Here is a 26,767-nt window from a genome sequence, read left to right as displayed (position 1 = left end):
GACCGGGGGCGGTCGCTCGGAGCCTCGGGGCCGCGGGAGCCCGTACTGACCGCCCGCTTCCCCGGCGACTGGGGCGGCTCTTTCCGACTCCAACTCTCTTATTACGCGCTCCATGCCGCTCGCCTTTCCACCTGCCGCCGGCGCGCCGCTCACATGTCACCCTCCCCCGCCCCGCCCCGCCCCTCCCCCGCCCGCCCCGCGGCCGCCTTCCCAAATCGGGAGGGAGCGAGAGAGGCGAGCGCGGGGAGGGGACCTGTGCCCTACGCGGCGGGACAGGGCACGCGGTCCGCTTGGTCGGTGTGTGCTGGCCCCGAGCGCGAGGCGCTGGCAACACGAGGGGCATCGAGGTCGGGCATATACTAACTAGTGGTGGCCCTGGTGTTCGGCGCTGAGGAGGGAGATTGGGACTCCTCGTGCGTGGTTGTGGAAAGTGGGGCGTGGAGTGGAGTTGTGGCCGCGGTCTCGCGAGGGACACTCATATTGTACAGTGATGGTGTGTGTATGTGTGTCCAGAGAAGTGCCTACTTGTGCGCACTACCAGGCTACCCATGGGTCTGTGTGGGTTCAGTGTGAGTGGATGGATGGATGGATGGATGGATGGATGGATGGATGGATGGAAGGAAGGAAGGAAGGAAGGAAGTGAAGATGAGTGAGCCGGGCAGTGCAGCGCGACGGGTGGTGTAAGCGAGGTGTGCCCATCGGGTTGTGCCCTTGGTTTCTTGTACAGGGTGTTTAAAGTTCGCGGAGTACTGAGTGAGGTTGGGACAGCAGCTGTCGCTTCTCCCGCTGTTACCTGAAGGGTCTGGTGCCCTAACAGCTACCGAGACGTGTGGGGCGGTGTAGCTCACAGCTGGGCCCAGATGTGTCTCTCCTTGAAGCTTCCCTTCTTGTTGATGAAGGAGGAGACCCTAGTTGACCATCCTGAGCAGAGGGGGCGCTCCCCTGATCACAGCCCTGCCCTCATCTCCCCACTCCATCCCCGCCTCCCTGGGAATACCCCCTCTCCCATTCTATCCTGGGAAGCTTGCTTAGGGCAAATAGGAAGTAGAGAAGTGACCACTGAGCAAATGTTTGGGGGTCGGACAGAGCCCTCCCAAAGGCCTCTAGTGTTCCACCGGACTTTTTCTAAGAGCAACCCGCTCCAGCAGAAGTTCTCAGTGCCTGACCTTCATTTCCAGGTGTGGGCTGGTTGGCCCCTTCCCTTCGCCCCGTGCTAGGTGGTGATTCTGGTTTGCTGACCCTCCTTCCCTCTTCCCCAGCCTAAAGCAGTGGCCAAACCAGCCGCTCCTTCCGCGGGCCCTGCCCCAGGGTGAAGCGCTTCCGCAGCAAACTCTTCCCCGCTCCTCCTCGGGGAGATCTCGGGGGACATAGCTAGCCGGAGGGGCGGGGGAGGGGGCGGGCTGCAAGCTCGATTCTCAGCTGTCAGCAAAGGCAGCATTGATCTTCTGAGCGTCAAGTGGGGGAGAGCAGGAGGGAGGGCTGTGGGCCGGGAGGGCGTGCAGGATCAGAGATCCCCAAGCTAGGCTTGGCAGCCAGCCGTACCCCCAACCCCTAGTGACCTTTCCCCCTCCTGCCCAGCTGGAATGCGTTCTGAGGTCTGACGTGGATCTCTCCACTGCTGCTGGTGCTGGGAGAGCACAGGACTTGGTGCCCCCGTGTAGGTCATGGTCTGACCTACTGACGGCTGGAGGGTTCTAGACCTCAGGGCCCCACTACGGATGCAGTGCCAGGGCTAGATGGAGCCATCCTCCCTATAACTGAAGGCAGTAGATCCCCCTTCCCCATATATGGCATTGCCCTGACTGTAACCGGCAGTACTCCATGAGGGGCCCAGGGTGGGAGTCAAGTCTGGGGTTCAAGCCACACAATGGAAAGTGGCCGCTGGGAGTGGTTTGAGGTTTTGATCTTGGGCACCATGGAACGGAGGGAACTTGAATTCAGGTTGCCCCTATCAGCACTCAGAATATCTAAAATTGGGTCTGTTCCAGGAAATCTGACCCTCTAGTTCAGCATCACCTGTGAACCTATGCCTCTCTTCGCATGTGGGGGACTGCTGAGCTTCCTGTCCTCTTTGAGTAGAACGCTCTCTTCAGACGGTGGCGGGGAGGGGGCGGGGGGGAAGCTCATGACTTTTCCAGCTCGTGCTCTAGAGCACCCCATCAGAGGCTGGGGGGAGGTAAAGGCTGTGGTTCCAGCTGGAGTGCAAGTTAGGAGTCCCAGAGGCCATGTCTCCAGGCAGGCACCTCATGGCGGAGGTCACATGCACTGATATGAAAAGTGGGGAGACACAGAGTTCTCCCTGAGGTGTGGGGAGGCAAAGTTGAACTGTTATGTTGTGGGGTGTGTGTGTGTGTGTGTAGGAGGCACAGGAGAGAGTCCAGAGAGGACAGGTGGCCACTCTGAGAGTCACTCAGTGGCCTTTTTGTGCCCATCCGGATTCCCAGGACATGACAGAGTGGGCTTTCCTCACTGCAGCCTTGAGTGACTAAGAGACTTTTCTGAGCAAACAGCTGTCTCTGGCTGCCCAGGTCTGGGCCCCCTGACAGAGGGAGATGGGGTAATGGATGCTGTGACTTCCCCCACCCCATTCTTTAGCTCACCCATCTATCCCCTCCACTCCACCCTCAGCAACGTTCTCCCTGGTAACCCAGCCACTCTGCTCTGTCCAGTTCATCCCCTGCCCCATGTTTCTCCCCGGCTCTGAGTTTCCAGGGCCGTATAAGAACAGGCCAAACTTCCCCGATCTGCTGTAATCCATCCCTGTCTCCACCATCCATCAATGGAGCAGATATTGATTGAGAGGAAGGGTGGGGAGGCTGAGTGTTCCCATTTGCTGAGCACTAGCTGTGGGCCAGGTCCTATACTTTACAAAGAATCCAGTCCCGTGCTTTGTGGGAAACAGGCTGAGAGATAGGGAGATGCACCTAAGGATGCACAGCCAGGTGGTGACCTGGGATTGTCAGTGCCCTGTGCTTTCCCAGCACTGACATGTGGGCCCTGAGTGCTGGGGTGGGGGAGGGATTGGAGGAGTTGATTCTGGATCTCTAGTTCTGGCTCCTGCCAGGGGGTAGGATGCCCAGATCTGAAAGGATCAAGTAGCTGGCACCTTGGTTCTGGAGGTTAGGTTCAAGCCTGGTATTGACTCCTGTCATGACCTTAGGACATTTCACGGCTCGAATTCCTTGCTGGAATGGGAGGGCTGGCTTCACTCAGCAGTTTCCAGCCCCTGTCAGCACCAGGAGTCCTTTCTTAACAGACGGAATTATAAGGTGATCAAGAATGGTGCAGGCGGGGGGGGGGGGAGGCTTCAGACTCCACCCACCTGCTTATTTCTCCTCCATCTCTGATGGTCTTCCTGCACAGCTGGCTACACAGTCCTGAATTTATAGCAATTCACCTGCCCATCACTGGGTGCTGGGGTTAGTGTGTGTTACCTTACTTGACTTTCCCCTGGGTTTTCTTTATTTCCTTTTTTTTTCCTTTTCTCCCCCCCCCCCCGCCCATGACAGAGTTTCTCTGTAGCTTTGGAGACCAGGCTGGCCTTGAACTCACAGAAATCCTCCTGTCTCTACCTCCCAAGTGTGTGCCACCACTGTCCGACATACCCTGGGTTTTCTTATGGCTGCTGGATTGCTGGAGGCCAAGGAGAAAGAAGCTGCCACTAGCAGTGACAAAGGGAGCCTTCTTTGGGGACAGGAATGGAGAGGGCTTGGAGAAGAATGGCCTTTATCACCTCTGTCTCAGCAAGGCCTCTGCTGTTCCTCTTTCAGCATCTCCCAAACATGCTGGGTTCTCAGGAGGTTCATACCTGTGGGGCAGCCTCAGCCCAGCTGAAGACTTGCCCAGTAGAGCATTAGGCTACTATTAGTGTGTGTGAGTAAGCAGGGCCTGGGATGGGGCACAGGGGAGGGAGGAGTGTGGCTAGCAGGGCAGAGGCCTTGAACACCAGACTGAAGAGTCCAGATAGCAGACAGGGGGCCTGAGCTAGTCACAGAGCAGAGCAGGGCTCTGGAGGGCTATACACAATAATGCATGAAGCCACAGTTCAGCTGGTGTCATACAAATAGGAGACATATATCTTACTGGTCAGGTGAGAAGTGGCAGAGGGCACTCACAGGATGGCAGTATGACATCACTGCCTTTGGGAAGCCACTGAGGGTTGTGGAGGCCTCCTCTCTTCTCCCTGCCCAGCCCAGAATGAACAGAAGGATTACGTCACCCAGGGATCCGAAGAACTAGAGAGGACTAGTGAGCCGATTCTCCTAGACCTGGGGTATCACTCACCTGCTCCTCCCCTAGACCAAGCTTGTCTGGCCAGACAGTTAAGAGCCACAGAAAGGGGGGAGGGAAGAGTATCTCTGAGCTCAGCAAAAGCAAATCCCCATTGATTCTAAGCCTGGAGTAGGGCACCTGAAGCAGACAAAGAGGGAGAAGGAGGGTGCAGAAACAAAGGTAAGAGCCATTCCTAGCTTTCAGGACTCTTCTGTCCTTGAGACTCTATCTCCTTCCCTAGGTGCAGGAGGGATGGCCATGCAGATGACCATAGTCCTGGGGCCTCCTAGCAGGTCCTTGATCTCAGCAAGAGTCCCTAGGACAGTCAAACTGTTGGAGAATACAGAGGAAGGAGGAAGGGCTTTGTTGAGCCACTTTCTGGGGGCTCAGATCTGTTGTCCCCGCTACTCAGGAGGCTGATGCAGGGAGATCACAAGCGCTGGGTTCAAGTTAAGTGTCCTGGTTAGAGTTCCTATTGCTGTGAAGAGACACCACGGCAACTCTTAGAAAGGAAAACATTTAATGGTGAGGCTCACAGTTTCAAAGGCTCAGTCCATTATCATCATGGCGGGACAGGGCAGCATGCAGGCAAATATGGAGCTGGAGAAGCTGAGAGTTTTACGTCTTGATATTCAGGCAACAGGAAGGGGTCTGAGACACTGCATGTGGCTTGAGCATATATGAGACGCTTCCTTTGACAAGGCCATACCTACTCTAACAAAGCTACACTTGCTAATAATGTCACTCCCTTTTGGGGCCATTTGCTTTCAAACCACCTGGCCCCCAAAGGCTTATCGACATATCATAATGCAAAAATGCGATCAGTCCAAGTTCAAAAGTCCCCACAGTTTATAACAGTCACAAATTTATTTCAAAGTCTTAAAGTTCAAAGTCTTTTCTGAGATTACTTAACTTTAATCCCCTGTAAAATCAAAATAAAAAAGCAGATCACACACTTCTAACATATAATGGCACAAAATATACACGACCACTCCAAAATGTAGGAAAGGGAGCATAGTGAGGAAATACTACCAAAAAACCAGCGGGGCAAACTCCAAACTCTGCATCTCTGATGTCACAGTGCAATTCAGATCTCCACTCTTTTCAGCTTTGTTGACTGCAACACACTTCTCTCTCTTGGGCTGGTTCTGCTCTCCTTGGCTGGTACCCCATGACTGGCAGCTCTGAGACAATCTAGTCCTCTCCTTCACAGTTTCACGGAATGGATTCTCTCGGCCTCCATGCAGGGACACCTCTGAGACATGCCTGGACTAAGCAACTTTCTTTAGTCTTGGAGGAAGGTCCCATAATGCCTTTCTCCTATCCTTGACTCTAAACCAGAACCATGTGGCCCAAACTGCCGAGTTCTGTGCTTGCTGGGACCAGGACATCACTTCCTCCTTCAGTTACGTTTTCGCCAGCTTCCTGTTTTCAGTGGCTTCCTCCACGACCTAAGCTTGGCTGTCCTGAAACTGGATCTGTAGACCAGGCTGGCCTTGAACTCGGAAATAAATCAGCCAGCTTCTGCCTCTGGAGTACTGGAATTAAAGTCATGCCCACCACACCTGGCTCTAAACTTCCCTTTAATTCCATCTCATGAGCTGGAAACTTAACTGGGTGCAATCTTGCCCTGAGGTCACCACTCTGTCTTTTGCCCCTGTCTAAAGAGTCTGACTGAAGCTAAAGTGAAGAGTTTTAGATTAATTCCTCTATTGGCAGAGGAAATCTCAGAGCAGCCATTGTGTGGTTACTAGTGGGAACTCTAATGAGGATTTATAATAAAAAGGAGCAAAGTGGGCAAAGTAAATTTAAAAATGTAATATTTGAGGAGAAAAGAAGCGTCAGGAAGTGGAATGGAGTTAAGTCCTGTATTCAAGGAGATAAACAGATTAAGAAATGGAATAAAAAGAATGGTCTTTAGATAACATCCTAAAACTCTTCTCCTCTGAAACCTCTTGAGCCAGGCACCCACAGTTCAAATCACACCCAGCACCACTGTCCTCCATGCTTCTACCAGTATGGCCCCCCTGACAGCTTTTCTAACCCACAGTCCCAAGGTCCAAAGGTGATCGGGCCTATCACAGCAATACCCCAGTCTCTAGTACCAATTTCTTTTGCTGTGAAGAGACTCCATGACCATGGCAACTCTTATAAAGAAAAACATTTAATGGGGGTGACTTACAGTTCAGAGGTTCAGTCCATTATTATCATCATGGTAGGACATGGTGGTGTGCTCCAGCTTTGTGTATCAATTGGGGGGGGGCATTAAAAGATGTTTTAAATATACACTTTCAGCACAAAGGTTAAGAGGAAGAAGATGATTTGGAAGAAAGGCACACCCCAGAGCATGGGTGTGGGCTTTTCAAAGAGAGAGTTGTGGGATATCTTTTTAAACAATAGTTATCCAAGCATTAAAGCAAGATCAAGAGCTCCTTAAGAGTGAGGCAAGAGAGCATCCCTGAGTGGAAGCTGTACCTTAGAGGATTTATTCCCTGTTCAAAGGAGGAGAGCAGTATGGCTGGCCCACATGAGAGGAATGAGGGGCTATGGTAGACCCCTATGCTGGACCTGGGGTGCTGCTAGTCCATCTCTTCCTGCCAGCCATAGCTTTAGGTAGAAAGAGTACCAGGTGAATGTGACACCTCAGCTGGCCCATATGCCCTGGAGACTCAGATCTATGGTATGCAAATACGCCAAGCCAAGACACTTGAGGTAGGTGCTACTCCCCCATGGCTTGGGCACATCCATGCAAGAAATCACTCCTCGGGATGATGGCTACACTCGAGGGCACAGTCAGGAAAACGTGTTGGAAATGACCTCAAAAACAAACTTTATAACAGATGAGCAGTGTAATAACTTGAGGGCCATCCCCCCACCATAGGAGAATTCATACCTAAAGAAAGACCTAGAGAAAACGAAAGTATAAAAAGAAGCTTGATACAGTTAAAAGTCTTTGAAAAGATAAAGGAAGAATCAGCATCTATAAAACAAAACCCGAAGGACACCAAGAAGGCACAACTATCTAGAATTTTTAAGGCATCAAAGTCACTGACATTGAAAAATAACAAACTCAATAGACACATTAGTAAATAGAGCTGAAGAAAGAAAACTGATTAGAAGCTAGAACTGGGGAAATCCTTCAGAATGACGCGAGAATAAGGGAATTAAACATGTGAAAGAAGAACTATCACAGAACAAATGGGGACCCCAGGGTACAGCTCATCACTCAGAAGATACTGAAGGGTGACCAAGCTCTTTCCAGAACTGAAACATGAATTTTCAGTAGAAGGTCTACGAACTGCCTAAGTAAGATATTACAAAAAGCTACATCTAGACACCTTTTATTCAAAAGTGTAGAATATCAAGAATAAAGAGGAAATTCTAAAAGCCACCAGAGAGAAAAGATCGTTTATCTACAAAGGTCCAATAATTGAATTGACAGTAAACTTCTCATCAGCAACAACAGATGCCGAAAGACAAAAGAGCGTGTCTTTCAGAGTGCTGAGGGCAAAGATTTGGAAGCCTTCATTTTCATCTATTGCCAAACTGTCCTTTAAATTAAAGGGCAAAATAGAGACATTTGGACATGTACATTATCTTAGAAAGCTTCTGTCCCACGGACCTCCCCTGAACAAAAGGTACAGGGCCTAAGGGGAGGGGCTAGAAGCTCACACAGGTGCCAAGAGGCTCAATGGAGCCCAGGTCTCCCAGGACCGGTAGGAGATTCTGATATGCAGGGCAGCTAGGACTGTTTTAGATCTTGCCTCAGCACTGGCCAGACAGGAGCCCAGGCCAGCCTGGCCCAACTCAGATTTTCCCCTCTTGAATGCCAGCAGTGCTGTCTTCTTGTCCCCTCTTTCTGGGCTGTGGTAATAGCATGATACCCAAGCTAGGGGTGATAGCTCTGACCTGGCTCTGGAGCCTTGAAGAGGCCATGTCCAAACTACTCAGATGACTGGGTACTTGACCACCATAGGGTCTTCTCTCTAGACAGCTTGGATGTCACCTTAGAAAGCCCTAAAGGTGCTGTGGAAAGGGACCAATGGAAGCCAGGTCATGAGGCTGACAGCCAGCTGGTGCCCTTGAGCAATTTCTGAACCTCTTTGTGCCTCAGTTTCTTCCTTATAAAATGGTATAAAATGGGAGATATTGCTCCTCCCCCCCTCATGATGATGATGAAATAAGAATCAATGTGGTTCTCAACTTTCCTGCCCTTTTTTTTTCTTTTTTTTTGTCTCAGGGTTTCATGTAGCCCAGACTAGCCTCAAACTAGCTGTGTGCACTTCCCATACCTATCTCCACCTTCCAGCTGAAATTACAGGTGTGCACTATTTGTGCCCAGTTTATGAGCTGTGATAAAACCCAAGGCTTTATACATGTTAGTCAAGCCCTCTATCCACCAGCCCAGCTGTTTGCCTACATAATAATGTCTTAGAAGGTCCATCTCAGAGGGCCCTGCCTTGCAGACCATCAGCTGAGGGAGGGCGGACGTGTGCAGGTGCCACAGTCCACAACAGCAGGGACCTCACCTGGCTTGTTTTCAGCTGGACTCAGAATGTCCCAAAGAATACCTGACATAGGCACAGGGTGCCAAAGAAGTCTCTCCTGACAGCTGTGTATGTGAGCTCTAAGAATAGTTTATAGACGTTGATAAAGGAGCATCGAAAGAGTCCTGGCTGACTCTGCCCAAGGAATTAGAAGTTTCTGAGTGAGAGCCATTTCACTTGGGCTTTGATGGATGTAGAGGAGATCAATATATGAGAAGGGCTTTCCAGGCACTGGGGCCAGCATATTTTGAAAATATGGCTGCAAGTTCAGGAACCAGAACGGTTAGTACAAGAACACTGAGTGCAGTAAGCAGTCAGGGTGAGGTGGGTGCGGAGAAAGGAGAGGAGCTATGGAGTACCTTGTATGGAGCTCTGTCATAAAGTATTTAAACCTAACTACTTACCATCATACAAAACCCCAAAAAGGGTAGCTTCCAGTCCTACTGTTATTCCCGAGGCCCCTCTCTTCAAGGAGTTGTCTGACGTTTTAGTAGAAACGGGACAGTCACACTGCCTTGAGTCCTAGAACTCAAACTAAGTGGACGGGACTAGGTGACTATGGACTCGGGAAGAGCGGTATGCTGCCCCCTCGTGGCCTTGGCTAACCTGGGCAGCAAGGCATCATCCAGGTCTCACAATTAGTTGTCTCCAATCTCTCTCTACCCAAGCACCCAAGAGCAGCACCAACAACTATTTTACTCCATACACTCAGGGTGGCCAGGGGTCTTGGGAGCTGAGTAAAAGCCAGTGTGAGGCATTATGTAAAGCGTTCTCTCACACATCCCACCTTCAGACAAGCAACTGGAGGTGAGCAGGTCCTGGCTCTAACCCCACCCCTAATTCAGAATGACCTTGGGCACTGGGCCTTTGATAGGAGCTCTCCGGGGCTGCACCAAAGGGTTTGTTTACATGAACAGAACCCTTTAAAGGGACTGTACAGTGCATGCTAGCTAGCTGTTTGCCAATCACACAGATTGAATACTTAGAAAACAAGAATGAAGTCTGAGTGAAAGCAGGCTGTAATGGCCGGTACTTGGACATTCAAGAATGAGTGGAGGAGAAGGGGGTGGGAAGAGGGCACCAGGAAACAGGATTCACACAGCTCCTTTACTGTGGCCAGGCCCCTCTACCTGTTGACTGATGACTCGAAGTGTCTGAGCAAGGAGCAGGTAGAAAGGCCAGAAGATGCTCCCATTATAGAGACACGGCTGAACTGTGGGGGTGGGGGGTGATGTTTGGGAGTTAGAAGCACACGGAGTCTTCCCCAAGCCTACCCAGTGACAATGGTGTGACCAGTTTATCTCTGGTAAGGGACCTTTACCCAACACCTTCAAACTAGGAAAACAGTTTTGCAAAAACCGTTACTTCTCTTGCTCATAGTGTGAAAAAAATCCGTTTCATGGTCCTAGCTTTTGGCTCTGGTAGCAAGGGAAGCTCAGCACCAAATCATTTCAAAATTATGTAGGTCTTAATAGCTAGCACATTTATGTTTCTATTTTTATCGTCCCAATCTCCTATTCGATTGTTTTTTCCTAATTCTAGTTCATTTTATCAGATGAGTACACTTAAGTAAATGAAAAGTGAATGACACATTAACGTATCACTAACAGTCTTCCCTGTCCAGGAAGTAAAGGGCAGCGTGACCAGACCTGAATGTAACATAAGCCCCGGAACCTGGAATACAGGAGGTGTGAACCTGAATCTTTCCTGATTTTCCTGAGCCAATGCCCACCCTCCCATGCAGTGAACTATCTGTGGCCAGGGAATCCTAAGGATACCAGGCCTGAGCTGGAAAGGTCTAGAATCAGCCTCTTCCCTGCACCTTATCCTTTGAGCTCAAACCCCAGAGAGTTGCTGGTAAAGTGATCTCTGCTTCTCCTGGCATTCGGCTCACTATCTGCCCCATGACAGCAAGCCCAACGCTGGTTGTAAATAAAAATGCAAAGACATCAGAAAGATGGCTCACTGCTGGCCCTTCCTGTAGCCCCCATTCAGTGGACAGGAAGCAGAAGCCCTCATGGGATGGATGACAAAAAGCTATGGCAGATCCAGGTCTTTGGTAATCAGCAGACAATGGCAGGAGCCACTGTGTGCCACGGAAGATTGCAGAGATTTCTTGGGGTCCTTGCTGCTGGAGGAGTCAGTGCTTTCCAGGAGAGATGTCCCCATGACGTCGCGCCGTGGTCCACTTGGGTGAGCAGAAGCCTTGTTCTGATGAAGTCATTGTAAGACAGTTTGAACCCACATGTGTTGCATTAAGTTCCTTTGACTCTGAACACCTGCCCTCACAAGCGGTACACTTTCCCTGACAGCCAACCTGAAAACAAACCAGCCTTTCCAGGCCTCTCCCGAGTGGTCGGCCCCATGAATGTCCCCCGACACAGAAACAGACTCTCCAGTACCTAAAAGGAGGTTTATTGCATTTCATGCAGTTTGAAGTCCATGCAGCAACGGAGATGAGCACAATCTTTAATGTATTCAAAAAATAAAATAGTGGGCAGAGCAGAGCACAACGTCCCAGTCTCCTCAGGTCTGGGACGGAAGGCTGGGGAGGAAACGAGCTCTCTGTGGAGAATCAGTTCACGGCCCACAGGCAAGGAATGTTTCCATGGCTTCTGGATGCGGAGGGATCTGGGTAAGGGGCAGGCTGGTGGAAAAGGTCTGACCTGTTCAGGGCAGACCTGGCAGAGTGGAAACCCTGTGCACCTCTAGGAAGGAGGAGCATGGGCTTGCCCCTTAGCAGTGGCAGTGTGAGCCCAAGCCAGAAAACAAAGAGAATTATTTCCTCAACCACACACTTCATGAAAATGCCATAAATATGTTATTTAATATTCTCATTTTATAGCATTGGACACACAGCTCAATATATTGAAATATTGATTCCTTGGAGACAAAAATGAAAAAAAAAGAAAATAAAAAATATTGCATCTTTCTGTTGTAGAATCTTAGTCCCCAGGCGTGGAAAGTAGTGCACCAGTATCATAGCCTACAGGAGGCATTGAAGTCCCGGGTCCTCTGATGAGGGAGGTTATGTCCCCATCACCTGGGGCTCTATGGCAAATATTGTGTTGGGTGTCTGTGCCAGCTCAGGCCCTCAGTCTCCAGTCACCTGAGGGGTCTGCCCATCGGAGGGCTGGTTGGCTGACTGAATGAACATGGGCTGGGCAAGGTCTTGGCCTGCAGGCATGGTGACTTGCTGGATCTGGTACAGCTGCTGCAAGGGGTAGAGAGGAGAGTGAGGTCACTCCTGGGATAGAAGCAAGCAGTTCTCTGTAGTCTTCCAACTGGAATGGGTCCCAGACACCTTAACTAGTAGAGGGAAGGGGAAGAGGGAGAAGCAGCAGACACAGGAGGCACCAGCTGCCATGGGAGGTAGTTTAGTGGACAGGGGAGTTGCACTTCCGGTGTCTGTCACTTCTCTGTGCTTTCCAGTTAGTGCAGAGCCACACCTGCTGTGTCACTTTTTGCTCTGACAAGTACAAGCACTTAGCCATGGTACTAGCACCCGGCAAACCAGGGGCCACACTCCTCCTTTCCTCCAAAGGCTCTATTAAAGGATGTAGCCTGGTATTAAAATTATATGCCAACCAAGCCCATCAGAGAGAAGATAAGTTAGGCCTGCCCAACCTGATTTCTCAGGGTCCCCGAAAGAAACCACCCACTGGAAATCTAACACTGGTCCTGGAAGAAACCAGAGAGCCAGAGTCTGACTCTTCTCCCTTTGAGCAGCAGAGAACATAAGTTAGAACATGCCACCTATCTCATCCTCAGTGGACCCTGGGACCATTCTGTGAGGAAAAAGCAGGTCAACAGAGAAGGCCCCTCTTAGGGATACAAGAATGCTCAAAAGGTCACATGTTCCTGTATTTGAACTAATCCACACATGTAAGTATCTTGGTTTAGGAAAAAACAGTCCTAGAGGAAGAAACAGAAAATCTGCATTCTAGTTCTGGCTCTGTACGAACAACTGAATGAGCCCAAAAGAGGCACATCTGAAGGTTGGCAGTTTGGTCTATATAACATTTAACATATTTTGCTCTTTTTGTTTCTTGGCTCACACAGCCTGCAGATCTAAAGGACCACTACTTGTATTAAGAAAGTTCTGTTCGGGGCTGGAGAGATGGCTCAGAGGTTAAGAGCATTGCCTGCCCTTCCAAAGGTCCTGAGTTCAATTCCCAGCAACCACATGGTGGCTCACAACCATCTGTAATGAGGTCTGCTGCCCTCTTCTGGCCTGCAGGCATACACACAGACAGAATATTGTATACTAAATAAATAAATAAATAAATAAATAAATAAATAAATAAATAAATATTTTTTTAAAAAGAATGTTCTGTCCACTATCAGGAAGTCAGACAATAGACCTACCATTCAAACCCACATGCCATCTGCATCTCTAGACCCCCAACTCAGGCTGGGTCCCTACCTGTCCATCTGTGAACTGGCTGAACTGCTGCTGTCCTTGCTGGACCTCTGTCTGTGTGATCTGTGGGAAACAAGAGGACAGAGCAGGCATGTTAGCTGCAGGGTCTGTCTATCACCCACCACATGAAGACCGAATGACACAAGGTCTACAGAGTGCTCAGAATGAAGCCTGCCACTGAGCAGTACGTCACAAAGAACTGTAAGAGTATCGCCCAGTTGCCCTGCACTGAGGGCTTGCAAAGATCTGGTCTTACACAGGCACACCATAACCACCCTCTCCCCTCGGGTCTGAGGTTCAATAAGGCCACACAGTTCCTCAGCTTTAACATAATATTCATGGCTTTGAACAGGAGCCTTAAGAGTTTATTTTTCAGTCAGTTAAGGCAAACTGCAAAGTGAAAGGCAAAGCAGTGAGTGCTCCGTTTTGTCCTTGGAAGGTGGGCTCCAAGGCAAACTCATATCAGATTATGTGACTACAATATGAAATACTCTAGTGAGCAGCAGCCTTGGCATTCGCAGTCCTCACAGTAGCAAGTCATGAAGCACTTTTTCCCCCGACACTCAGTGTGCAGCAAGAAAAACATTTACCCCACAAACTTCCCATCTTACTCAAAGACTTCATCCTGACAAGCGGAGCTGTATAATATGATGACAACTGCTGGGCAGAGCTGGGAAAGCTAGATAAACTGGGTGTATGCATCTACATCTGTGGAACATACAACTTGCAGCAGCCTCTGTACCAGCTTTTGGAATCATCAGGGCCAATCTTTCAGGTAAAGCTTGCCCTCTCATGTGTCCTTACAATGGCCCAAAACAGCTCCTGCTAGCCTACCAAGGAGGCTATAAGGACCCAAAAAGGGGCAGATAAGAAGGGTTTCTTATTATTGCTTATTCTAGGTCTGTCTCCTACTGTAGGTTTGTAAGCTGCTTGCTAATAGCAGCTATGACTACTAATCTACATACTACCCTAAAACAGTCAGTCTTGCAGAAATGCCTTTAGGATAAACAAATAAACCTCAGACATACTGACAATTCTCACAGATTAAAGCCAACTGTGCCTTGAAGCCAGCAACACCGCTATTTACAGTAGCTGCTATTTACCTTTAAATCACATGTATTTTATCCAGCACTCATTCAACAAACATTTATTGAGCACCTACTAGGTATCAAGCTGTAAAATGTACATCATGGAGATTTTAAATGCCCTCAAAGAATCCACTTCTTGACTCTTCCCCTTCTCTCCACTTTCTGGCTTCTACTGCCCAAACTGGCAGTGGAGGAACCACAAACCCTTCTCACTTCCTTCTGCTTCCATGCCACAAAAAGGCTTCTTGGATCTCAAGAAAATGACAAAAAAAAATCTTACATGCTTTTAAAGAAAAAGGAAAATGGGCTCATGACATAACCAGACTTTTTTTTGGGGGGGAAGGGGCAGTTTGAGACAGGGTTTCTGTGTGTAGCTTTGGTGCCTGCCCTTGAACTAGCTCTTGTAGACCAGGCTGGCCTCGAACTCACAGAGATCCATCTGCCCCTGCCTCCCTAGTGCTGGGATTAAAGGCGTATGCCACCACCGCCCAGCTGCATAACCAGTCTTGAGAAGGATCACTGAGACCCAAGAAACTAATGCAAAGTCCAGGTCCATAGACAAACAGACTGCAGGATGGAAAGGGCCCTTTAACACGACCCCAGAGGTGACGTGGAGCTCAGATGCTTACTTTTGGCTCATTCCTCACATTTTCCCAAATGAGATCTTTGGAGACCTGCTCTAACTGAGCTCTGTCACCACTGTCAATAGATACATCACCAGAAATGCAACTGGGCCAGACGGGTCCAGCTCTTAAACGATTGCTGCTTTTTTTGGGTCTAAGGCAAAGGGATCCATTAACAATACATCCCCTTTACCACTGTCCCCATCATCTGCAAATGACGACGACCATGGCCCTTAGGCTCCCCAGGCCTGGAGTAGGTAGTTCCTTTGGTACCTATGACTCAGAGTCTTCAAGACTGTAAGGCAGGGAGGACACAAGGGGTGATTTCTCTGGCTGAGTCTGCCTATAGAGTAAATTAAGCTAAGCATGCTTTCCCAAGGGCACAAGAAATACCAAAACACAACTGCCACTGGGGCTTAGGGTGGAACACAGCCTGGTAACTACACTTCTTCCAGCCTGACATGAAAGGACCCATACCCAGCCTCTTTTTGGTATACACTGTCTGTGCCTTTGCCCCTCAATAGCAAGATGTTAAGAAACATAGTGTGAATCCAATTGTCCAGTCAATCCCATCTGCTCCTGGGTAGCACATAAAGGTTTGGTGTGATTGGTTCTTGCTGAAGGACAAGGTAATGAGAACTGTGTTCTCAGCAGTCTCTTTGCTAAAAGTTGGCCAGCAGATTCTTGTCCCTTTCCAGTGTACATACCTGTTGGGCATTGGTGGCAAGTGTCTGGATCTGTCCCTGAACGACTTGGGTGCCTGACACAGGCTGGGCTAAGCGGATATACTGCAGCTGGCCGGCATTCAGTTGTACCTAGGGCAGGACAGAGACAGAGACCACAGCAGTCTGAGCACAGTATCATATAGGTACTTTCCATGACCAGATTTAGAGATTGCCCATGCCCTGTGAGTCCCTCAAAGAAGCCTACCCTGAATAAAAGCCCTTTTAAACAGAGGTCAGAACAAGAAGAGCACCCTACCCCCACACAAAAGAGCATGCCCTAATATGGCCACATGCTCATCTGCTAGCAGCTGGCTATTTGATCAGACCTGACCTGAGGCTTTTCTGAGAGTACCTAACACTTCAGAATGACTGGGCTTCAAGTGCGGACCTTTCTTGCCATCCATCCACTTTCAACAGTTCCAGGGTTTGCCAGGTTCCCAAAACAGATGGCTGTCAATTCAAGTCATTCAACTCATCTTGGAGGAAAAGCCTGGCCCCACTTTACTTTCTCTGTCCCCAAGATTCAGGGCCAGTGCGGGGAAGTGTCTGTGGACCATGAAGATCTCTAATGTTCAGCTCTGGCCAAATGCTCCCCAAGGGAAGCAGAGTCAGAAAACTCTCGCAGAAAACCCTCACTAAGGGAAAGCAAAACTACAAAACTGTCCCCAGAGCCCTTCTGCTTACACTGGAGCCTCAAATGACACAGTAACACCACAGCCTACACTGAACGGTGGTGTGCTCTTAGGATTCCTGAGAGCAGGGGATGAAGGGAGGAACGAGACAGTTACTGAGGTCTGTAGCTAAGCAGATACAAAGGGTAATGAGGATGGTGGCTGCGCACACCCACAACTTAGGGGCTGAAAGTTCCTGGGAGCACAAGGTAACTTGATCTGTCTCTATCTAGGGGCCCAGAAAGCACCCTCCTGGCTGTTTAGCTTGCTTCTGTCACAAGGAAGATTTCCTCAGACACATAGTATCATATTGCTATACCAGCACATGAGTCTTCCTGGCTTTTAAAAGCTAACTCCATTGCAGAACCCTACTTCCATAAGGAAAGTGCTGACAGGCTAAAGCTGCGCCCTACATGCAGTGCTACACCAAATGTTTTTCTGCAATGCTGACCTCAAAGGATTTGAACCATCAAGAAAAATGGAAGTTTTGTTTTTTGTTTTGTTTTGTTTTAAAGACAAAGGGGTCTCAGGTATCCCAGGCTGGCTCTGAAATCACTACATAGCCAAGGCCGACATTGAACTTCTGATCTTCCTGCCTCTACCTCCAAAGTTCTGGGATTACAAGCATGCAGTTTAAACAGCGGTAGGGATCAAATGGGGGGGGGGGGCGCTTCAAGGAAGCTAGGCCAGCACTCTACCCCTAGCCTATAATTCAGGTCATGGTCAAAATTCGGAGACACAGATGTTAAAGATCTGGCTCGATGGAAATGCAGCGAGTGTACCGTGACCTGCACCACTTCATTCCTGAGTTGAGAGGAGCTGTTGGGAAACTGTGTCCGGATTCCTTTTTACCAAATCTATTCTGCAGATTCTAGTTGACATCAAGCCACTTCTGTGGATCAAAGTATTTAGAAATTTCATCTACTCAGACTGACAGTGGTCTAGTCAGAAGTCACCAAAGGCCAGCCAAAAATCCTATGGTGAAAAACTAAAGCCTTGTCCCAGGTCTAGGTAAGGTTCCTAACAGTCACAAATATTTAAGATTTTGTAGTTGGAGGTGACACCTGCAGAAACTCCCAGGGCAGCCAAGTGGTTGCAAGTGGTGTGACGGAAGAGGCTTTGCTAATTGTTAGGCTTGAGAAACCCAGAGCTGCCCTGATCTTTAGTCCTTCAACAACAGGCCTGTTGCTCCTTGTGGCTTTGCCTGGCCCAAGTTCCTCAGCAGACAAGCCTCTCCCTTTAGCTTTTGTGATGGAAGTAAAGTCTCTGCTTTGAAGTCACCACTATTACATACACCTTGTTGAGCAGCCTCAAGAGTCTAGAATTGTCAACTTCTGAGAGGGTGTCTGAGAACAGTCAAGATCAACTACTTACAGGAAGAGTCTGTAACAAATCTTCTGGACCAATGGTTTGTTCTATAGAGGGAGAGAGTTACTACTCCAAGATGGGAGCTATGGTTAAATGGCCTTGTTTTGGCTCATACAAAAAAGCGGAATGAGACATACTTAAAAACCCACCTTCCTACGCTTTTGCTTGGTTTGTTACCTCATAACTTAAGAAAAGTTCCCAAACGGAGTAAAAGGTTCTCTTTGGGCTTTGCTTCAGAGAGGAAGTAGCAAAGCAAGTCCAAGTGGGTTCCTATCAGACTCTGTTTCATGGAGGACTGTTCTACTCTTTCCCATTTTGGTTGCGAAATGATCACTGTAGAGTCTTTACAAGTGCTAAGACAGTTTTTTGTTTGCTTGTTTGTTTTAGTTTTTGTTTTCTGTTTTTTAAATAAAAGAACATGGGGCTGGAGAGAGAGCTCAGCTGCTCTTCCATGACATGGGTTCAATTTCTACACCCACAATACTGTTCCAACCATCTCTAACTCTAGTTCCAAGGGATTCTATGCCCTCTTCTGGCTTCAACAGGTACCAAGTACACACTGCTTGGACATGGTGCACAGACATACATGCAATGAGAATACCCATATGCATAAATTAAAAATAAATAAAAACAACTAAGAAATGAAATCCCTCTAGGCATGCAAGAAGCAACAGTTTACAGTAAAGGAATGGGTAAGTTCAATGAATACCAAAAATATACTTTGCTGCAGGCTCCCCTGGGAACCAGCTCATGAATATGCAACAAGTATATTTATGGCTTTCCCTACATACCTCTTTCATATTCTCTGCTAATTAAAAGATAGGTCTGGGGATGGTGAAATGGCACCTGCCGACAAGCCTGATAACACAAGTTCAATCCCCAGGACCCACTTGGTGGGAGAGGTTCTGGTGCCCAAATTCCCTACCAGACCAATACTAGAAAATCTCATCCCACAACGTTGGCCTGATTTCTACATGAATACAAAGAAGCATACCCACCCATGCACAAACAAATAAACATAATAACAACAACAATAAAGATAGGTGTGAGATAGAGCTACCATGATTTCTCTGTGTAGGTGTAGGAGGGGAAGAGAGAAGAGCTACACCACAGATGAGGCAGAACCTGAACTGAAGCAGAATGGAAACAATGGACAAAGTTGGGTGTGTGATGGGAGAGAAGAGTTCGGGTGGGGGATAGAGCAGGCTTACCGGGATCTGCTGGATCTCTCCAGTGTTGGTGATGATCTGCTGCATCACCTGCATGGTCTGTCCAGTGCCACTCTGGGCCTGTTGTGTTTGACCCTGAGGCTGGGCCTGCACAATCTGTACCTGCTGACCCTCTCCGACCTGCATTGTCACGGGTGTGCTCTAGAGGGAAGAGTCAAGAGAGAGCTGCTTGAGTTCTGGCTGAGCGCCTGAAGAAGTGAACTGGGAACACACACACTCTATTAATGCCTAGATTTGTCACCCTCTTAACATGCAGCCCAATGGGTCTACACCATAGCTAGAGTTAAGTCAAACAAGAAAAAGAAAGCCAAATCAAGTTTTAGGTTCACAGTGCAGAATATCTGCCTTAGTCTAAGTTTAAATGCCCGGGCTTCAAATGCTATAACTCCATAGTCCTTTAGTGATGGCAAAGTGCATACAATATGAGGGGGGAAATTCAAAGCAATTATGATAACTCACACAAAGAGACCCATGATAAATTTAGAGCAGGTGAATTTGGAGGGCAAAATGAAACATAAAGTGGAACCTACACAAAAATTTTATTTAAGGTCCTAGACTATGTTATAGGTATGAAACACACTAAGAGAAAAAGCACACTGGCTTACTTCTAAAACTAGGGCTAGTGCATGCAGGCTTTCACCCACTTAAACAGCAGAGTGACTCTTGCCCACCTTAGTCAGACAGTTGCTACAGACCACAGAGCATAGCTTCCTACAGGAGAGAGTGAAGACAACTCATAAAAGCCTACCCTGTTCAACAAAACTCAGCAGAGCAAGAGCTGCAATGGTCTAAAAATGTTGATCTAGGGTTAAGAAACTTCTGCCTTATGTCCATGACTTACATTTAGCAGCTTGTAACTATGACTTTAGCCCTTAATGTGACAGAAGAACCCAAAGAAATGAACCCTGTGTGTCTGACTTGTCTGGTAGCGGAGTGGGCAGAGAGGTGGAACAACTACACTGTATTCTCATCCCACTTCAGACACGATCTTCCGCCCTCTGAATGAAGAACTTTGTCAATCAGATGATACTGGGAATCTCAAAAGAATCATGGGCTTCAAATAATATCGCTTTTCTGATGCCAACTCATGACTGCACAAGTACCCCAGACATTATAACTTGGTAACTAAAATTATAAGGACGGGGGGGGGGAGGCTAGGAACTATAGAAGAGATTATTAAGTAAGGAAAAATTACTGAAAACTGGAAGAAGAAAGGAGAGACAGTATTCTCAATGAAAGTATCCTTGGTGGGCTAGTACAACACCAAACATCTCTTTTATTTGTCTATCATGATCATGATACTCCACCTGCCTGTCCCACACCAAGAGAAGTTCCCAACTAAAAACATAAAACACAGAATTCACTTCACCACAGTTCCGTCCAACTTTGTCATAATGTATATTTTATCTTAGGGAAGATACTTGCACTCAAATTGAAACAGTCTTTACTACTCATTCATTATGGGCCCAGGGAGGTGTAACCCAGTCCCCCTGAAGCATTAAGACAGCAAACAGCTTGAAGGGACCAACTTCACCAACCTCACAAGCTTTCTCAGCTCCAAGTCCAGCAGGTCTTAGTTGGCAAGGAAGACAGATGAAATTTTTGCTGACCCCACCCAACAAAAAAAGCATGCTGCCAACTCATCAACCCAATTTTGGAGAGGATTTCCAGGGTATTTCTAATTCGTTACAGGAAAATGAGGGCTCATGGTAGCATGGCAGCTGTCAAATCACCTACAGTGTCCTGCTGTAAGCACAGCAGCCCTGGGCTTCTTGGGATAATCAGGCAATCAGCGCCAGCCCTTGGTAGTCTCTCTTTAAGCTCACCCAGTAAAGGGACAAGGCCTTTGGCAGGTAAAGCTCTCTTGCTAAAGAGGCATAAGCACAAGCCAAATAAGTTGCCTGAGGCTTCAGGGTGCAGTGAATGCCTGAGGAGAGGACTGGCTATAATCAGCTTTGAACCTTGCCTGCCTAGCAGTGTCGGATGCAGAGAGAGCACTCAATATATTTCTATTTTATGAATAAATAAATGAACAAGGAATAAACCTTAAAGTCAAAATTAATATTTAAATCCATCCCACCCCAATGTTTTTCTTCTAGGCAAAATTAGCCCTTTACCAGAATATACAAGGCTCTTCAGAATGTTTCCTGGACTTGCCTAGCTATCTCCAAGCTAATTATATTCTCCCACCACTTCCTTTGCTGTTTCTCACTTTTCTGTCTGTTTGTTTGCTTTGCTTTGCTTGCTTGTTCTGAGACAAAGTCTCATGTAGTTGCAGCTAGTCTCAAACTCCTGATTTTCCTACCCCCATCTCCAGAGTGCTGGGATTATACGCATGTGGCACCATATCTAGCTGTTTCTCACTGTAAGCCTTCAAGCAGAATACCATGCTTTCCTAGTGTATTAACACTTCTAGTGATCCCTCTACGAGTCACATTACTCCATTCAGGGGCCTCTAATAACCTCTTTCCCACCAGTTCCTCACATCTTTGTTAGGGACTCTGTTGACAACACTCTGTATATAATTCTAAGGTAGTCTTGCCTCACTCATCCCATGTGGTGATACAACTTTTAAAATATTTGTATTCCCAATTAATACTATTGTGAATTCCTTGGAAATCAGGATTGTTTTATTCATGCTTATGTCCCCAATACCTAGCATAAGACTTTACTCACAGAGGATGCTCACTGTTTGATGAATAAATAAAGAAATGACTGACAGAATTTGGATTCAGAGCTCACAGAACTGAGTCCTCTGCAGCCTCTCATGACTCCCAACGGATGGTACTGCTCTCAACAGTACTATGGGGGAGAAAAAAAATCCTCTGATTACTATTCTCAAAAGAGAAGGTCACCTGACACAAATACAGTAGGACAGAGAACTGCCAGAAAGAAGAGCTCCGCTAGCTGGCAATAATACTGCTCTCCCCTTTAAGGGTACAAATTCCATCCTGGTACGGACAGATATGGGTGTGGAGTCCACTGAAAAGACCTTTTACAGACATCCCACTACTGCTCATGGGTACATTAGGGAAGTTTTTTTTTCCATCTAAAATGTCTGAGTTCACAGGGATCCTGGAGAACATCTTGTCCACTGCATTTTCCTTATCTGACCTATGAGGAAAACAGGGTCCAAAGAGATTAGGGTGACACTTGGCTTCGGTGACTCAATCACAGGAAAGCTCAGGTTTCCAGACATCAAATGCAGCACTCTGTAAGGATGTGATGGCCTCTCTCTGCACAGAACACTTTCCCCACCACCCAAACCTAAGAGGCACTGTTGCATTAGGCTGGTACCCTCTGCAGCTCACAGACCTGACCCTGCTGAGGTTGTGCAATGATGATTTGCCCAGGCTGAATTGTAGTTGTGGAACTGGTGGTCTGCTGGCCTTGCTGCTGTCCCTGGACCTGGACAGCAGTGGGCTGCTGAGCCAGCGTGAAGTAGTACTGGACAGGCTCCGCAGGAGTCACAGACTGGCGCACCTCCTCCTGTGGAATGGAAGGAGATTCAGGTAAGGGAAAAAAACCAACTCAGCAACTGCCACAGTGAATTTCCACTCTTTCCCCAAACAGGCTATGTGCAGTTGCCTGCTGAATGCTGAGCTCTCCACATTTGCAGTCAAAGGAAAAGAGGAATGTGAAGAGACCAGTGTGCTAAATCAAACTAAAAATAACAGCTTCTATAGGCTTCACAGAACATACAGCCAATTTTCTGAAGCACCGAATAATCATCCATTGTGTGATGAGCTGCACAGGCAAATAATTACCGTAAGCAACAACCACGTACCAACAGAGCTCAGTAGATTCTGTAAGGCCTGTGAGAGGAGAACAGTGCTCCCTGCCAGCAATAGGAAGGTACTACCCAGATTTACTGTCTCCAAGTTCCATAAAAGACAGCATCCCCCTTTCCAGGAGGGAGTATGAAGAAAAGTAGAAATGGCTTTTCCTGGGCTCCAATACCAGAGCCAGCTTTTCATAGCATACTGAAAGCTCCGTGTTTACCACAGACGGTCTACCACAGTGTCACACCTGAGTCTACTCGTACTTAGCCACAGAAGTACAACCCAGGGGGCCTGATGATAGCTCTCCGCTGGAGTGCTGCCGTGGCTGACTAGAGAGGCAGCATTCTGTCCGGTGGGTGAAGAGATTGTTCTTCAGCTGACGTTTTCCATGGCAGAAGGAGTAAACAACCCTCTCCCAGCCACCTTGAGCTCACAGCTGAGAGTGTAGGATGTTTACACACACTACAACATGGTTACAGCCCAGGGGTTGGTGGGCCCCTGACCACCCACAGAGATCAGCATCTCATTCCGAGTGACCTGTGACACATGGTGTCCCTGTCTAGGACAACAAAAACATTCAACCATATGGGCTGAGTAAAGATATCAGCTAATTTTATTCACATCCTTATTTAGAGCTAAGTCTATCAAGTTTCAGAAGAGATACTTCCACAAGGTACTGAGACCTTCTGAATTGCTCAATACTCCCCAATATGTGCTTCCATGGCACTGTACTCACTACAAGATTTTATACCTGCATAGCAAACTAACTGCCAGATCTGCTCAAATATAAGTCCCATGAGGGCAAATACTGCCTCTCTTGCTCGCTACTGTTCCTGGTATTCCCATACTGGCATTGGTAAGTACTGCCTCAATGATGAGACTTTTCTGAATGCATCCTGACTATAGACAAATTCTTCTGAACCTAGCAGCTACACCGATACCTTTAGAAGACAGCAGGTCCACTCTCCTTAGTCTCCCTAAGATCCTGTGACCACATGTGTGGAAAAGTTGTCCTTGCAGCACTGGGCTGAGTGCTTCTGTATTTGCCTGTGGATACTGTAACTGGGATCACGGACAGCTGGCCTCTAAGAAACCTGAATCTTATATAATGTCATCCCAGACCAGGAAACAACTCCTAACATTCTTGATAGCTAAGCAAGTCTTTAACATAAGCTGACCTTCTGGGCTAATAATGTATTCTGTGCTTCAAACCCAGTTTCAATCCTCAACATGATTATGCAGGGCAGAAGAAGCAGGAGTGTCCCCTTTATTTTCATCTATGCCTCAAATTCTAGACTACCCTAATAATGACAAAGCCAGGTCCATTTCAACTCCAGCTTCTTTTCCATTTTAAACAAATGTCAGCTGGCAACCATGTCCTAGCAGGAATAACATACCAACAGCCTTTTGAACCATAAAACTGAGACTAAATGCTCTTTCTAAAGCTGTAGAAATAAGTTTGAATAAACCTCACCACCGCACTGAGGTTTCCCTTTTTATTTTATAAATAGGAAGACCAGACTTGACAGGTTAAGCTCTTGGCAATGAGAATATTAAGACTTGAGAACACAGACCAGATGATGGCAGTCAGGCAGCTGGGGGACACTAGTACTTCCTGCCTTTGATCTGTGGCTGGCTCTCGGTGTCCATGATTACAAGTATCAAGCACCAAATGTGTTTTTGTTTTAACAAGACAAATAGCAAACTATTTAATACGTCTGCCAGAACCCAAAATACCGAAAGCTATCAAGCACGTAGGTGGCTTCTCCTATGCTTCCTACTGTATCCTCTCAGGCAATAATGAACTAGACAGTTTCTAGGACACTGTTGTCAGGACAAAGCACGGCTGTTTTCAAATCACTGTGACAGAGGAGGAACAAGTATGGTTTCTTCTGTTTTATGAAGACTCATTCTGCAAATGGAGGTCAAGCCAGCAAGGGAATGATTATGCTTGATATAAAGAAATGAGTGGGAAGACAATGACATTTCAATGAACAGGAACTTTCAACTCATAGCTTAGTGGAGAAAAGTCAGCCCTCGACTACCTTTTACTGCAAACAGCCCAGTCATATCCACGGAAACAGAGAGATTCCAAATAATCTCTGAGAAGTCAGGACCTTAGATCACAATTCAGTATTTCCCTTTCCCAGGTGTAACAGCACCCTGAGCTCTATAATCCCTCAATGACTGAGTCAAAACAGAAGGGGGTACTTGTTTAATATTAGCAGTGGTGTTTCCAATGCTAAGACTGAAAACCAATGCCAGGGAACAAATAGCATCACTTCACAGGGCCATGACTACACTGATGAGCAGGCAGCTCCAGATGGGGAAAAAATGCATTTGCTTTAGTAGCAGAGCAAACCCCTCCTTCAGAGGTGTGTTTTGGAGAGTAGGCACTTTTAAAATGACTTTAGGAGGTGCCAGCCAATTTGGAGCTTGGGAAAACTTGTCTACAGAGAATTAGAAACTGCTATCTTAGAATTTCAGGCCAGCTTTCAGCAGTCTCAACCTTTTAAACGCCAGGCAGATGCTGTCCTGAATAGGGTGCCAATCAATAGCTCAAACACCTACAAAGAACTAAAACCTGGCAGCGTAAAGAGTGTTCCTGCTGGATACTCTTTAAAGGGAGACGCTTAAGTCCCAGCACTCAAAGGCAGAGGCAGGTGGATCTCTGAGTTCCAGGACAGCCTAGTCTACACAGAGAGTTTCAGTCTAGCCAGGGATACACAATGAGACCCTGTATCAAAAACCTAAACCTGGAGGACTTCAAGTCTAACATTCTGAAGGACAAACACTCTGAGACCCAGAAGGGCAAAGAACTCTGGAGGAAGGGAGAAGACAGTGATTTTCAACCTGTGGGTTGCGAACCCTTTTGCAGTGGGAGTACATACAACCTTTTCAACAGGGATCACCTAAGGCCATTGGAAAACATAAGATATTTACATTATGATTCATAACCGTAGTAAAATTAGAGTTATGAAGCAGCAACAAAATAATTTATGGTTGGGGGTCAGCATAACACAAGGAACTGTATCAAAGGGCTGTGGCATTAGGAAGGCTGAGGACCGCAGCGGTAGAAAACCACCCTTAAGTCCTCCATTCAACAGGCAGCCCACAGTGAACAAGGAGTCAGTGCAGTAAGAGCAATGCCTGACTGCAGCACAGATCGTACCGCCTGTTTTTAAAGGGAGCTTCGGGTGGACACATGGGAGTAAAAATCCAACAAGGAAAGCAGGCTCATGGTATCATTAGCTCCAAAAGAAGAGAGGCAGTTTGAGTCTTGTGACTTCTCAGAGAGAAAGGAAGCACCCCAAGAAGAGGAGTCAAGTCCAGGGCACAAACCTGTAATGTCTCAAAGTCGATGCGCGTAGCCGGGGACGACTGTGGCAGCCTGCCGCTGTAAACATCCGACTGAAAGCTCTTCTCAACAGCTTACAGCTTCCAGTCAAGGATGTTTACAGTAGCAAAGACTGCCCAGAAAAAAAGGAGCTTCAGTGAGGCACACCCTGCTCCCATAAAGGAGGTGACCCAGGGCTTGCAAACCCTCATGAAGGGTCAGAATTAATGTCAATTAGGTACCCACTTCTCCAACGCATTTTCTGACTGGTTATGAGTACAGGTCAGCATGGGGAGAATGGTTGTCATTAAATGACTATGGACAGTATACTACAAAATCATTTGTTAAAAACACCTAAATTTTATGAACAAAAATCAGGCAGAACACTGTATGGCTTTGCTTCTGTGAGGCTCTGCCACTATTTCCCAAATGTTCCACTAAACCTAGTGAATCATGTGAACTGTGTGCCTGAAAAATGAGCTCTATAGGATGGGTCTATTACAGTCACAATGGAAAGTTATATGCACTCAAATCTCAACAAAACAGTTGGTGGGAGCTCTGGGGGTGAGCAGGCAGAAGAGAGGGCAGACACTCAGTTCTTGTGATTGAAAAGAAAAATGTAAATGGTGTTCTAAACTTGGTTGGGGCCGGGCGATGGGGGCGCACGCCTTTAATCCCAGCACTCGGGAGGCAGAGGCAGGC

The 26,767-nt window shown here is 47.5% G+C and overlaps 2 protein-coding genes across 3 annotated transcripts in view; both read right to left on the bottom strand.

Annotated features, from left to right (window-relative positions):
- Kcnq4 (potassium voltage-gated channel subfamily Q member 4) overlaps positions 1-114 on the bottom strand; it is a 52,394-nt gene extending 52,280 nt beyond the window's left edge. Inside the window, exon 1 of the mRNA XM_005353320.2 lies at positions 4-114. Coding sequence (XP_005353377.2) covers positions 4-114 — 111 coding nt within the window. The remainder of the gene's footprint in view (positions 1-3) is intronic.
- An 11,108-nt stretch (positions 115-11,222) lies between these two features.
- Positions 11,223-26,767, bottom strand: part of Nfyc (nuclear transcription factor Y subunit gamma) — a 67,676-nt gene continuing 52,131 nt past the window's right edge. For both annotated transcript variants that reach the window (XM_013348462.2, XM_026782079.1), the window contains exons 6-10: positions 22,262-22,435; positions 18,929-19,087; positions 15,661-15,768; positions 13,246-13,305; positions 11,223-12,033 (exon numbers count right to left, since the gene is read on the bottom strand). In XM_013348462.2, the coding sequence (XP_013203916.1) occupies positions 11,914-12,033; positions 13,246-13,305; positions 15,661-15,768; positions 18,929-19,087; positions 22,262-22,435 (621 nt within the window). In that variant the 3' untranslated portion in view covers positions 11,223-11,913. The remainder of the gene's footprint in view (positions 12,034-13,245; positions 13,306-15,660; positions 15,769-18,928; positions 19,088-22,261; positions 22,436-26,767) is intronic.

Source organism: Microtus ochrogaster, chromosome 10 (genome assembly GCF_000317375.1).
Source record: "Microtus ochrogaster isolate Prairie Vole_2 chromosome 10, MicOch1.0, whole genome shotgun sequence".
Taxonomy (NCBI): domain Eukaryota; kingdom Metazoa; phylum Chordata; class Mammalia; order Rodentia; family Cricetidae; genus Microtus; species Microtus ochrogaster.
The sequence above is the reverse complement of the archived record's forward strand: the minus strand, read 5'-3'. Positions and strand labels throughout refer to the sequence as shown.